This window comes from Thermobia domestica, chromosome 5 (genome assembly GCF_964235325.1).
Source record: "Thermobia domestica chromosome 5, izTheDome1.hap1.1, whole genome shotgun sequence".
NCBI classification, from domain to species: domain Eukaryota; kingdom Metazoa; phylum Arthropoda; class Insecta; order Zygentoma; family Lepismatidae; genus Thermobia; species Thermobia domestica.
The window spans coordinates 164117619-164133084 of record NC_137458.1 but is presented as its reverse complement, the minus strand read 5'-3'; the positions used below and the strand labels follow the sequence as shown (position 1 = coordinate 164133084).

The 15466-nt window shown below is 36.3% G+C and overlaps 1 protein-coding gene across 1 annotated transcript in view; it reads right to left on the bottom strand.

Moving 5' to 3' along the window:
* Window positions 1-10615: 10615 nt before the first annotated feature.
* The window catches only part of LOC145684719 (translocation protein SEC63 homolog), a 172409-nt gene continuing 167558 nt past the window's right edge, over window positions 10616-15466 (bottom strand). The window contains exon 16 of the mRNA XM_081757093.1: window positions 10616-11277. Coding sequence (XP_081613219.1) covers window positions 11152-11277 — 126 coding nt within the window. The 3' untranslated portion in view covers window positions 10616-11151. The remainder of the gene's footprint in view (window positions 11278-15466) is intronic.

The following is a 15466-nucleotide window of genomic DNA, read 5'->3' as shown; positions in this document are numbered from 1 at the left end:
TTGTTGTGCTTAAAACGACGAAAAACTTATTCTAGCCTATAGCACTGCTTTGCAATTTCTATGAAGGCTGCTACGGAATAATGCATAAGGTCTTTTGGTGGGGATCGTGAAAAAAGTGCGGGAAAATGATTTATTCAAAACGCAAAATTTGCGTCAGTAACGTAACAGATGATACGCAATAGAATATCGCAAACTAAACCGCAAATGTTGCATTTAGGTAATCCGCTACGCAATGAGGCCCATAGTATGTTCATACTGAACAACATGTAACGACAAAATAGGCTCTTTATATACAAGTGTGCAGGCCTCTAATTTTAAATAGCCTCTAATAATTACTTTCGGAACTAGTTCCAATCAATAGCACTGAATTGTATCGTGGGGAACAAAGGTCCTTTGGTAACTCTATGAAACCAAATGCAGAGTATGAAAATTAAATCTGTCATCTGTTATTTGGTGTAGAGAAGAAACAATATTGTGAACCAAAGATTTAAGAACAATTCAAGGTATTAATATAAACTATGCCAGCCAAAGATTAAGAGCATTATAAAAGAAATACGAAAGAAGTTTTCAAAGAAAAAGAACGTAGAAATTTGTAAGTGCAGCAAAGAAACCTAACTTAAACACACTAAAGACGAATCGTTTAGCACGTAGCAATCGTGGTTCATTAGTCAAGCAGGCGTTGACCATTAATCTGAAGGTCCTCGGATCGGAACAACGGTGTATATATATCAACGATGACACATGTTTTGTTATCTTAAGATAGTTGAATATTTGGATGTTTCAATATTTCAATTATCAAATCTTCAGTAATAATAATAATAATAATAATAATAATAATAATAGTAATAATAATAATGATATTAAAAAGTTTAAAGTAGCCCTAAAATTAGGCAAGATGTACAGAAAAGTCGGAATTTCGGAGAAGGGGTCCAGACTTCTAGGACCCACCTCTGTGAACGTCTCTGCAACTACCCAACTATTTAACGAAAATGTTCCACTGAAGTGTCATGTAGAAAGTATTCTACTGTACGTTTTAAGGAAAAGTAACTGTAATAAAAATATCTGAATATCACTGAAAAGTGTCATATAATCAGTGGCGTATTTACGATTTTGTTTCGGGAGGGGCTTTGCTAACTTTCGGGAGAGGGCTTTGCCTGGAAATGTGAAAATTCTGCAAGATATTTCATTTACTTTACTATACTGAGCATCGCCGGCGCGAAGGGGGGTCGAGCCGTGCCACCGCCCGGGGCGGCAAGTCTGATGGGCGGCAAAATTTGAAAAAAGAAAAGAATACAGGGGCGGCAAAATTTGAGAAAGAAAACAATAAAAGGGCGGCATGTGAAAGAACCGCCCAGGGCGGCAAAACTTCTAGCGCCGGCCCTGATACTGAGTAAGATTTCGAGGGAGGCTTAAGCCCGGAAGCCACCCCCTAAATACGCCACTGCATATAATGAACTAATTTTTAGGATATGCAGAAAGAATTATAAAAGCTTTACTACAAAAATACCTACAAAAACACCTCATAATTCGATGAGCTTCGAAATACAAAGTAACAAAATAGCATATAAGATTCTGTGTATAGAGCAATTGTTAAATAAAGAATGGACATAAACTATTTCGAGAATCGAGATAAAGCGAAACATTATTATGATACTTCTCGTCTCGTCTCGATTCTCATCTTCAAAGCGAGACGATACTTTGAGTTAGCCTGGTCCCGTCTCGAACCTAAAATGTTAATTCTCGTCTCGATTTTGTTTTATTTTAGAAACGAGATGAAATTCATCTTCTCGTGGGCAACACTAAATAAGAGATCAATATTCTTTCCAAATGTAACATTTCTGCTTGTAATGGTATGACCTGCGCGATGACGAGCTCCTAACTTTCTCACGACATAATAATAATAATAATAATAATAATAATAATAATAATAATAATAATAATAATAATAATAATAATAATAATAATAATAATAATAATAATAGGATTTAGACTTCTGGGCTTTCGACATCTATGACCATTTAGCCCGTCATGTGTGAGGGATGACGTCCCTCGGCGAGACAATATCCGAGGAAAGGGAAGGAAGGAAGCGGCCTGGGACCTGTAAGTTAGGTACTAATTCGGCATTTGCCTGGTGTGAATGAGGAAAACCTCATTCATGATGGCTTGCCTGAAAAAGCTGTTACACTTTTTCAATCGAGTGTCTCCACCGGAAATTGAACCTGGGACTGCTTGCACCGGAGGCAAGACCGTTAGTGACTACGCTAAGCGGTACCACAATAATAATAATAATAATAATAATAATAATAATCAGTGGCGTATTTAGGGGGGTGGCTTCCGAGCTTAAGCCCCCCCCCCCCCGAAATCTTACTTATTATAGTAAAGTAAATGAAATATCTTGCAAAATTTTCACATTTCCAGGCAAAGCCCTTCCCGAAAGTTAGCAAAGCCACTCCCGAAACAAAATCGTAAATACGCCACTGATAATAATAATAATATTACTGAAGATTTGATAATTTAAATATTGAAACATCAAAATATTCAAATATCTTATATTAATAATAATATGTGTATCATCGCCTATCAGTGGTCACCAAAATGTCTATAGTAAGAAAAAATATATATTTACACCGTGTTCCGATTCAATAACCTCACGCCTTGACTACTGTACCACGATCACTATGTGCTAAGTAATTCGTTTTGCCTTCACTTACAGATTTCTACGTTCTTTTTCTTTGCTTCAAAACTTCTTTCGTATTTCTTTTATGATGCTGTAAGTCATAGTTTATGTAAATATTAATAACTTGAGTTGTTCTTGAACCTTTGGTTCACAATTTTGTTTCTTCACACCAATCTACAGATATGACAGATTTAATTTTGGTTTCAAAGCAATCGCCATTAACTGGTAAAGCACTTTCGTCCCCCACTATACCATTGAAATTTTCTTTTGTACTATCACGTGGATACATAACATAGGAAATAAAGTGGCGATGCTGGCTTGCCAGTCACATCAAAATCACCACAATTTAAAATTATTCAAAAATAATTCAAACTGATTTTAGCTGAGCTACTACTTGCTGGACAGTTCTTTATATTATACTGCAGATAACGTATATATATATATATATATATATATATATATATATATATATATATATATATATATATATATATATATATATATATATATATATATATATATACAGTGGAGTCTCGTTAATTCGAACTTGGATAATTCGAAATATTGGATAATTCGAACAGAAGTCCATTCCCCTTGAAAACTGTATTGAAAACAATAGTAAAAAATCGTGGATAAATCGAACTTTTGAACCTATGTTTTGGATAATTCGAAGTAAACACAGTTGAAATTTTTTAATGTTGGACAGATGTAAATAGAGAAATACAGTTTTAACGTGTTTTCAGTTATCTAGATGCGGGCATAGGGAAGAGTAATACAAAAGATAAATAGAAAATCTATGTAATGATAAAGATAAAGGTGAGTTGGGAAGAAGTAAAGATAGAGAACGTGTGCCAATCTCATCTTGTTTCAGAATTGCTTGAAGATTTAAGATGAATTGTTGATAAAGTCAACCAAATGTTATTAATATCGTATTCCATGCAATACATGAAATTCAAGGTTTATTGACCGTACAAAAACAATCAAATTTAAGCAAATGAGGTTTACTTTTTAAAAGCGAGAACAAAATACAGTATTCAAATTGTTACTGGTGTTTAATTGTTTGGACTATTCAATGTATGTTGTAGTGTTGTACGTAAATATACTTTCCACTGTACACGTATTTTGAATTATGTGGAGTCAATGTCGTTTGTTAGTTTTCGGTATTCGATCACGCAAATAATAAGCTGCTTTAAAGGTAAAGTCTACACCATATGAATATGGTTTTGTTGCACTTTGGTTGTTACTTTGGTTTGTTTGTTGTTATATATGTGAAAATGAATGTTGTTGGATAATTCGAATTTTGGATAATTCGAAGTTTTTTCGTGTCCCCTTGGACTTCGAATTAAAAAGAGTCCACTGTGTATATATATATATATATATATATATATATATATATATATATATATATATATATATATATATATATATATATATATATATATATATATATATATATATATATATATAGGGTGAGTTCGCCAATAGTCGACCGCTGAAAAAAATCTTACTTCTGAACAGTAATAAAACGTGATTATTTCATAATATTTGACAAAAGTGAATTATTTGCTTCATTTGGGTTCTTTTGTACCATACTGTGTTAACTGCTCACTTTTCAAATTTTTCAGTGACATAAAAATGCGTTTTACGAAAACTTATCAAAATTTCCATTTGTCGACCATCGTCATTCAGCAGTCGACCACATTCATGCTATTAGTCGACCGCGCGCAATTTCTATCCCTTAGAAGTAATTGACTGCGTTAGATGATGTTTGGAAATTGTATTATTCGTGAGATTTGAAGTTGACAAAACGATGATACAGATTTTATCTAATTTTCGTGAAGTTTTTCTCCTTAGTGGTTATAAATTAAAGGATTAGGCTATTAGGGTTTGATACACAGCTACTTTATTTGGAATAATGGATTTGATTATTAAATGGTTCTTCCACGTGAAACAAGATTTCTCTCCTGCGTTATATGCGCACGTTATCTTATCACTTATTATAGCTTTACAAATTCTAAACAAAGTACGACCCTAGTAGTAAGAAAGCTTACGGCCAATTGGCTCGTGCTTGTCTTTTGGCTTCCTACGCTTGCACTTCAAACGCATGCTTTCATACAATCTGTCTTTTGTTGTACTTGGAAGCGATGCTTTAGACATTTCGCAGAGCGTTATAGCATCACTGGCCGTTCGTTGGCTATCGACTTAACTTGTAAAACGCTTGTGTCAAGCTTGAATGGAACACTGAATGCAAGATTGCCTCCATGTAACTTCGTTACTGGAACCCAGCTTGCGCCATGCTTGCATGTTTTCCAATCAAGCTGGATGCAAGGTTGGCCGACTTGTAATTCAAGCTTACAGTAAGCGGTTTGCAAGTTATCTCAACTACTAGGGGAGTCACTAATAATTTTTAAAAAATCCTACGTGTTCACGTTTCCCCCGTGTGAAATAGATTTCTCTCCCGTGTTAGGTTTCTCTCCTGTGTTACTTGAGCACAACGAGTTATCTTCTCATATATGATAAGGTTTCTCTTCTGAGTTACTTTAGCACATTGAGTTATCTTTTCATGTAATAACAGTAAGTTCCTCATTGTTTGTTCAAATAATTTACATGGTACACTCTGCACACAGGAACAGCTTATCTGCGAGATCTTCCCATGCATAGCCAGAGGTACATCGAAAATAGAACCATTTATCACATTCATCGCAACCCACTAGTTTATCCTCACTTTCCAAAGCAAAATCATTAATTATTACTTAACATCTTCTGCATATGGCTCCATCGCCATAGTAAATTACATAATCTTTATTGTGATGTTTTACAACACTTGTTCTACAGTTCTTCTTCGATCTTTTCTTAAGATTTTCCGTCTTCTTGCTCTATTTGCCTTTCTTTAATCTCTGTTGCGTTTCTTTTCCTCCTCTAGTTTCTTCTGTTTTGTTTTGTTTTGTTTTGCAGTCAGTACTCGCGATATTATTCTAAGCTAATTGCAAACGGTATATTCTCTACTTTCCTCTTAGTTTTTTTGACTGGACTCTTGGGCCAGAACAGATGATTTTTAAAAGTTGCCGTTATATATATATTGGTCTGATAATTTTAGGTGTTGCGATATTCTTCTGATTTGATTCACTTGGTCCAGGAACAACTCGCTTTCAATGTCCTTTGTTTCTTGCTATGCTTCTGGTATATAAGCCAGAGCTTCAGTAGAATGTTCTTTGGGAGAATAAGTATATTGCTGAATATCCTTCATAGGTTCAGTTCATTCAGTGGAGTTGATGTGTTACCTTTCTTCTCATATGATGGCACAAATTCTGGAATAGAAGCTTCCTTTCTCAGAATAATTAAAGGCCTCTCTGATTCTGTTGTTGAAGCAGACATACAACTGATTCTTCGTTTGGCACAATACTGATTTCCTCTTTCTTCTGTACTGTAATGGTGTCTGATTCCTCAGGTTTCGTTGGTAGAATAGGTGCTATATTCACTGTTTTCAGTTGTTACACTTGGATTGGCTTCAGCAGTCAATGACTAGAGAAGTTCATTTAGTAAATCCTGACTAACAGTAAGAGTAGATTGAGGTAAATATTCATTGTTATCATCAAATACAGGGATTTCACCAACTACAACTTCGTCATCTACTGGTAAGCTGGTATTTTTATCATCAGTTTGAAGTGTTTCGTCCATCGGCTCTTGTGCTGGAAGTTTCAAAACTTCAAGGCCTGTGTTGAAGTCAACCGCAGTCTTTTGAAGTTCATCCTTGTACACAGTAATAACTTTTCTTGCAGTAAGAAGATCTTCTTTACTAACGTGTAGCTGAGTGGAAGTACTCTTTGTTTTTGCACACACTCTTGATGCATTTTGTATTGTCAACGGCGTCCGGATTGAAATGATACGGTCCACATTTACGAAATACATTATTGTTGACGGTGTAGGACTTCTGCAAAAAGTGGTGCAAACTGAACTCTTGTAACAGAAGAAATTATGTTCCGTTAGATAGCTGCGGACAACGGATTCCCCATTTGTTTTTAACGCCTTGAAGACGGATACATCGCATGGTTGCAAGATATGCGTTGCATGAGGGTACAGGGCATACAATGTGATCTCGTTGTTGTCACAAAATTTGTTTACTTCATAAGCTAAGTGAGTTTTGTGACCATCGATGAAAAGTATTACAGGCTTTGGTACATCGTAATCTAATAGCCATTTATTGAAACCGTTGGCGACCCACTCAAAGAACGTCTCGCTAATCATCCAGCCAGATTCGGATCGTTCTACCACAACCAAAGAGGGAATATTGGACACAATGTGCCTTATGCAGAGTCGTTTTGACGTATGATTAGAATCATACTAAAGGCCTGACTACTGCAGGGAACACACGTTAGTCGAACGCTTTAGTATTGCACTAATCACGCGTCAGAACGACTCTGCATAAGGCCCAATATCTCTGAGTACTCGCGACTTGCATGGATAAACAATCGTTGGAGCAACTGTTTCTCTCGAAGCACTAAACGTCCCTAGAAAAGTAAGCGTTAACTTTTCTTTATCAAATATCTCATATATATTCTTTCCGCCCTTTGATCCCAAAATTTTCCCGGATGATGGACACAATTGAAAAGAAGAATCATACGCATTAAAAATTCTACGTGGATCTTCTAGAATGAAAAGATTGTTCGTACTGGTGAGGTAAGTCTTAAGATCATGGCACGCGTGCTAACCATTAGATCAGCTAGGAGGGCTTCTTGTTCTTGTGTAAAAAAAAAAAAAAAAAAAAAAAAAAAAAGAGTTCCACATTGAAATAGATTGTCAGAAAAAGAAACTTTCAACTAATGTTACTGAACAAAATGTAGTCAGCAAAATGCAAAACACAGTATGAAACAGTGTGGTCGACAGCTGGCAAGAAATATTTCAATAGTCGGCCAACATGAGGAACAGGCGGTCGATTTTTAGAATATGTCACGAAATAGAAAATTTTATACATGTGTGTTGAAAAACAGGCCTTAATACCAAACAAGGAATAATTTGAAGCAATTTGGCGCACTCTCAAATAATCCAATAATCGACCACCCTTGATCGACAATTGGTTTGTATGGAAAGGAAAAATGCCAAATTTCGACCACATTTTAACGCGTATTTTTTCATTTAATACTTTCCAGTTATTGACAAATTATGCTGGTACAGCTTCTAGATTAACTTAGTTATGTAACAAAAACATTTCTTACCTCACGTACTATCTATATCCCCAGAAAAGCGAAAACAACAGGTGCACAAGATTGTCATTACACGTTGTCGTAAAGTGCACACTTTAGTCGTAATTCTACAGATACGTCGAAATATATTGGTCGAAGACGACCAGCTAAACAAGAGAGAATTAAACAATAAATGTCATTGGTAGTGTATGATGCAAGCTTTATCACGAATAATTTTTCGCTCCAAAAGACCATCATATATTTTATATAGACAATAGTAAGCAAAAATGGTCGACTATTGGATGGTGGTCGACTAGTGGCGAACTCACCCTATATATATATAGTTAGGGAAGGATATCTGAAAAGTGATCCATCGGAATACCGATTACAGTGGAGCTTAAATAATAGAACATACGAAGAGTACAAAGCAGATGTATTCGATTCTTTACTCTCACCAAGAACTTCTCGTAAGGAGAGGGAATGAACTGAACTGGAAGACGAGCAGGTAAGTCCCTGTAGTCTAGTGGCTGACACGTGTGTCTTTCGTGCACAAAATTCCGGGTTTGATCCTCGATGGCAGAGCACAAACATGTCATTACTTTTCGCTTGCAGTAATCATCCGTCTCTTCTACTCTAAAGGGTAGGGCTATATTCAAAGGACGTTTCATTTCGTTTTGTATGAAAGGGTAAGTGAACTAGCTACCGCAGTAGTAGATATATAAACAGAGTGTTTCCAAACAACACCGACAACGCTTGGAAGACTAGAAAGTTTAAGATTGTGTTTTACTTTTATTTTAGGCTGTGTTTCAAAGCCTAATAAAACTGTATTTTGTGTGTAAGAACTCCTGTAAGTAAACAGCTAGCAATTGTAAGTTGTTCTGTTACCTCAAAAGACCAATTAACTATAGTTTTATGTTTGTCCGATACCACCCTCCACTCTATAAGGACGCTAATTTGTATTATCTTTGATTTTTTACAAAAATAAATATTATTAGTTCCTACCTGTTAAATCACCTTTAACATGTTGTGTATAAGATACCAAGGTATCATTTTGTGCATTAAGTAATTTGATATAGCTATTTTTCTGCCTGACAGACTAAAAAAAAGCTAATGTGTCCGATAACAGAAGACCTTCCCCTATAGCAGGTCTAGAATTTGAAATTGAAATTATTTATCCAATCATTTACCTTTGTAATTGTTATATTGTTATATGTTGCATTTGACAAAGATTAACTAAGAACATATGCACAAAACTATTGTCCAAAAATTATCGATCTTTCAAATACTAATATTCATAACCATATTCGTTAATAGTTAGAGAAACCTTTCATTTGCTAAGAACAATGACTTAGCAATGGTATCACCACCGTATCAAACTTCCGTATATGATATAAACGAGGAGTAGTCATAAAGTTCTAATTATCACCTTGAAAAAACAACAACTTAGTAATGGTTTCCGTTAGCCCTTCTCTACATATTCACCCTTCAATGCGACACATTTTCCACAATGATGAATGACTTGGCGAAGACCTTGGTTGTACAAGTCTTCATTTTCGTTATTCAGGGAACGTTCCACCTAGAAAGTCACCTCGTCGTCATTCCGGAAATGCCTGCCACACAATGGTTTCTTCGTTCTCGGGAAGAGAAAAAGTTACTGAGTGCCATGTCTGGAGAATACGAGGTGTGAGGCAAAATTTGATAGCCCAAAGAAATAGCATGTGTGACTGTGTCCTGTGCAGAATACACTGGGACACTATCGTGGAGAAAGAAGTCCCCTTTGGATGTTGTCTATTGATAGCCTCCTGTAACCTCGTCAGCAAATTTCGGTAGTATGCTTTTGTGAAGGTTTACCCCTTACGAGCATAATCTGTTAGCATCACACCATGGCAGTCTCAGAAAACACTCAGCATCACCTTGCCCAACAATGATTGGGTCTTCGCCTTTTACGGCGGGATGAATTCACATGTTCCACTGCTTGCGTTTCTCCTTATTCTTGGAGTCATAGTGGTACACCCAGCATTCGTCCATAGTGATTGGACGTTTAAAGAAGTCATCTGGTTTAGCCTGATACAGCTGCAACATTTTCCCTACTGCCTTGGTTCGGTGGAGTTTTTGAATACGTGAAGGAACCCAGTGGGCAGCAACCTTTCTCATGTGCAGGATGTTGAAAATTGATTCATGACCGATTTTCATTATTCTACTATCTGCGAACACCAGGGCCTCCATTTGTCTTGCTATTCCTGGTTCTTCACAGAGAGATGGTCTGCCACTTCATTCTTTGTCATTCACAAATGTCTGACTACACTGGAAGCGTCTGCGTCACCTAACTACTGTATTATATGGTGGCATTTTGTTACAATACACTTCCATTAAGTATCACTGATTGTTGCAGTGTTATTGCCCTTCAAATGTAGAAAACGAATTACCATACGACACTTCTCTTTATCAATGTGCTGCGCAATTTTATTTCGGCTCCTCTAGCTGCGTGCGAAGATACTGTGGCACTTGGATTTCAATGTGTAAACTGCAAAGAAACAGAAAAGTAGTTTTAAAAAGCTTTATTTTTTTGAGGCGATAATTAAAACTTTATGACTACTCCTCGTATATACGTATGTTATAGGCTAAATATTTCATAGATGTTATATTATAAATATCTAGTGGTATCACTATTGATGATTTGTATTAGTTTTTTTTTTTTTTTTTTTTTTTATGAGCAAAGCGTTACGCAGTATATGTGACATTAGACTATACCAAGCAACACACAACGCATCATTTTTCCTGTAACTTTTTACAAAAATAATTTTGTAAGCGTATGAAATTTCTGGCATGTATTGTACACAAATAGAAGTTATGCTATCTGTTGTTGCTATGTTCCTCTTCGTCGCTGACTATAGTTCGTTCCTCGTAACCACGCAGAATTCCCGCTCTGCGCAGGGGAGGAATAAAATAATAAAGTTTATAGAATGTTTTAAATTATTTACATTCTTCTGGTTTCAAATACTCGTCAATGCAGGTTTGATTGCGCTGAAATTATGCTCGGTAGTGGATTCACTCAAATCCATAGAAATTAAGCACACTTTTAGACAACTTCAATAATATATATTTTTCAAGGCACCTATTTCGTTAAACTTGTATTGTAAAATTCTTTTTTTTTTTTTTTTTTTTTTTTTTTTACACCCGAAAGAATGTCATATATGTTTGGACATACAATCAATATATTAATACAATATTAGTTAAAGTTTATTATTGAAATAAATAGGAATAATTTTCAGTATTGTGATTATCATTTATTGTTTAATCTTCTGGCTCATAATCTTCATCTGTACAGTAATCTACATCACTCTCTTTCTCTTCACCACTACTTTCACTTTCTTTCTCTTCGGATTCATTTTCCTTCTTTTTAGTATCCGTTACAGCTATCTAAAGAGAAAAAGAAATAAAACAGTTTAGAAAACTTCTTATTTAAGAATATAAAATGTTATCTTCATGATGTTAATACTGCAAAGAATTTTGGATATTTTTGGAACTGGGGGGGGGGGGCAGAATATTTTACTTAAATTTTGTGCTTTCTTGCTATATTTTATATATATTTTGATGATTTACGTAGGTTAGGTTAGTTTAAGTTAGTTTGGGTTAGTTTAGGATATTTGGAGTTGGAGGGGGGGCAGAATTCTTTGCTTAAAATTCGTACTTTCTTCCAATATTTTCTGTGTTTTTGATGGTTTAGGCTAGGTTATGTTAGATTAGGTTAGGTTAGTACTTAGTAATTACACTTAATGTAACATCAACTCATTTATCTATAAACATAGTGATTTTACCTGATTTGGCCCCACAGTTCCAAAATTATCCCGAATTTTTTATACGATAATACACAAATTGAAGTGTGTTTCAGTTTGTGTAAATTGAAATTTTCTCAACAAGCGTGTGACAGTATTATATGGAATGAAGGAGAAAAATCTATGGTAGTCACAGGCAGAAGTGAAGTAAGAGAATTTAACGCTCTCCGTCCTAAAAGAACTCGCGATCTGTACGCTAACTCATACTGTTCATGATTTTTTTAGTTGGGAAAGTATCAGATGAAAACTGTAACGGAACAAATTCAATCTATTTCGAAATACACAAGTACGACTTCCAGTGGAATTGTATGTGGTTCTGATCTCACGTTAAACTATATATCCATGTCTCATGTAGGTTAGCTGCTGTATAGTCCAGGATCTGTCTATGGACACATATATATATAAACTTAATATGTCAGTTACAAAACATGACAAGTGACAAAATTCATATTTTATGTATTGAATAAATATGTAGTACAAAACAGATCGCAAAACAATGTACAATAATACTGAGACACTCAAACGTAATCATGAAGCTTTGATATAAGCAAGGGAGGCCCGGGAAAACTTCTTTCGGAAAGACGAACTTAGGCTTCCGCAACCTTTTTGATAGGAGGACTCAAGAAAGCATTTGCGATAACAAAATTTCAACCAAAGCCTACAGGTCCTGCGCTCGTGATCCCAGCGGTGCCCCTCGGGCCCTTGGCGATTTCCAAGTAGCCAACGTGGCCAGTCCGGCACTGGTCTGACACTTTTTACAGGCATGATGTAATCAAAGATAGCGGCTGCTCAATTGCAAAAATATTTATATTTTTGGTAGTGTTGCTCACGAGACGTTCATTCATTAATATTAAACAAACGTCCTTGCAAGTAGTTTCAATTTACGTAGGAATTCGACAAATTTTTCACGTATTACGTCATTCAAGATGGTGGTTTCAGCGGGGTATGATGGTACGGCCGTACCCCGTGTTGTTTCACGAACGGCGGGCGGGACGACATGAAGGCAGAACATAAGCGGAAATATTTAATATGTGCGGAAAGTTCGTTAAAACCGATCGCATTGTTAGATTCAAATCGTACGGTTGCCATAGGTTTCTTTTGTAAATTAAACTACTAACCTTGGCATTTTTAACAAATACAAACTCTTTATTACAAATAAAGAGAAATTGAATAAACCTTACAGCACTCCTGGCACCGCAAGAGAAAAGTAGGTTTCAACTGCTTAGAGTATAAGATAGAAGTTGATAATAATTTTGGAATGAAGAACAGAAAACCATGATTTAGGAGCAATAGACAATTATAAGTTAACTGTCACCTTTCGAGAGACATATTAAAATAATAGTGTATGTAATAACTTGTATCATATTCCTCGCGCCGTGTGGACTTTGTGGTGGACAAACACCGTGCTTGTGGGGTTTCCCGGGGTTCTCTCGTTTCCTCCCACTTTCTTCATTCCACCATTTCGTTTATCTCTCATCACCGTCTCCTTTAGGCTAATCGGCATAACCGTGGGACGTAAAACTTAAACATTTCATTTCCTTTTGTATCATATACTGTGTTAGAATATATAAAGGTAACCAAGAAAATTTCGTCGCTCCTTCACCCACCGCCTTCGAATATCGATATGTCACCTAAGACGTACCTGGAAGATCATAAATACACCTGTAGTCCCCATCAGCATTGACGACCTTCTGCCAATGTTCTGGAAGCCCATGGACTCCATCGCGGTAGAACTTGGTGGGCCGTGAAAGGAACAAGGTTCAAATGCATACTGCACCTCTACTAGGGATTTAAACTGGCGTTCTCTAAGGTGATTGTCCAAGGAATGAAACAGGTGATAATCGGACGGTGCAATGTCCGGAGACTATGATGGATGCAATAGTGTTTCCCATCCAAGGCGCAGAATGATGTTCCGGGTCATCCTAGCCACTTGGTGCTTAGCGTTGTCCTGTAACAGGAGGACTCCTTTGCGATTCAGAAGTGGCTCCAGAGTTTTGAGTTTTTCTTGAACCCGGCTCAACTGCTGACAGTACACAGTTGCATTGATGCTCGGACTAGATGGTAGCAGTTCTCGATGCACGATGCCGAGAGCAATCCACCATATACACAGGAGGACCTTCTGGTGCAGTGCTGGTTTCGGCTGTTTTGGAACCGGTTCATGAGATACTAACTAATGATGAAAGCACCGAGGAGCTTTGTACAGGACCCACTTCTCATCACATGTCAATACCCTGTCCAGAAATGGCTCTTTCCTCAGACGAGACAGTAAAGAAACACAGGTGCCTATTCTCGTTGCCTTCTGTCCCGGAATCAAATCATGTGGAACCCATCAACCCAACTTGTAGTGCCTCCAAAGTTGATACAGGTGCTGCTGAATGGTTTCTTCACTCACACTAAATTGTAGTCCCAGTTCCTCGCATGTCTGGTCACTGTTCTCCTCAATTGCTGCCTGAAGATCTTAATTTTGTACGTGTGTTGGTTTTCCGGTACGTGGTGCGTCTTCGAGTGTCTCGTGACCGTCCTTAAACTTGTTAAACCACCGCTGCAGTATCTTTGACCCCAGTTTGAACTCGTACAGCATACAGAGCCTTATGACTCTGTGGATGTTCCATGTTCACTTTGTCCTTATGCAAATTCACGGTGTAACTTATCTGCCACAATCAGGTATGTTGGATATACCCAAACCAACAACTGACTTTCGCCTTATTTCCATTCGCATTCAACTCACGATATGAGGGCCAATTGAACACAGACTTCCACAAAAAACGACAGAACTTTCTTGGTTGCCTTTATAACAAATGCAAAAGAAATTAACATTATAGAGAAATTAATAATTTCGTTAGACATATTATTTTTACCAGTGCTGTACAGACAATCTGCAATTCAAAAACTGATCCTTATGTCAATTATACCGTATTATAAAACCTATATGAAAAAAGTCATATAAGAAGACAGATATTACATTTAAAATTGTTCGAATAATAGTATAATATATTATCTACTAGAAGAAAATTAATGAGCAAATTTTATTATACAGCGTTGATCAATACAATAAATTCAATTCGATACAATTCAATTCAATTCGATTCAATTCAATACGATACAATTCAATTGATCAACGGAAAATCAGAAAATTTTAAAATTATTGATATTTAAATACGTTGCATACAAAAATACGTTGTGTACAAAAATATGTTGCATACTTAAATAAAAATAGGTTTGCTCTGGCAATAAATTGTACACTAGTCGCGTTATTTGGTAAATATAGGGGATTTGTTTTGCTTATTGTACTCCTTGTTCAGGAATCCTAAAGTAGCAGCGGTGGGTACTCAACCAGAGAAATCTGGATATCGCTGGTAATATTTGCCTGATCAACATGGATTTTTTAGACTTCTAAACAATACTATAGCATAAGTGTCGGATAGGACGACTTTGTCCTTCCGTCATTCCGTCTGCCGCCAGGTATCAGGGCAAAAACGGTAAGAGATATTGGATAGCCGGTTTTTGCAATCAATTCAGCGTCTCAAGGATGATTCCATCTTCTTCGTTAATATTCTATTCAAACCGAAAGTGGTTCAAATAAACCCTTAGAAGGCGGGGCGTCGCTGCCCCTTCACACTGCCATTGAATTTATGTCTGTGATTAAGTGTAAAAGTGAACTTTCTCGAAACTTGCAATCGAATCACAGTGGCAATATATTTATATGTGTACTTGTCTAACACATTTATAATTATTTATCATAAAATAATTTATGAATAAGTTACCGTGAAACT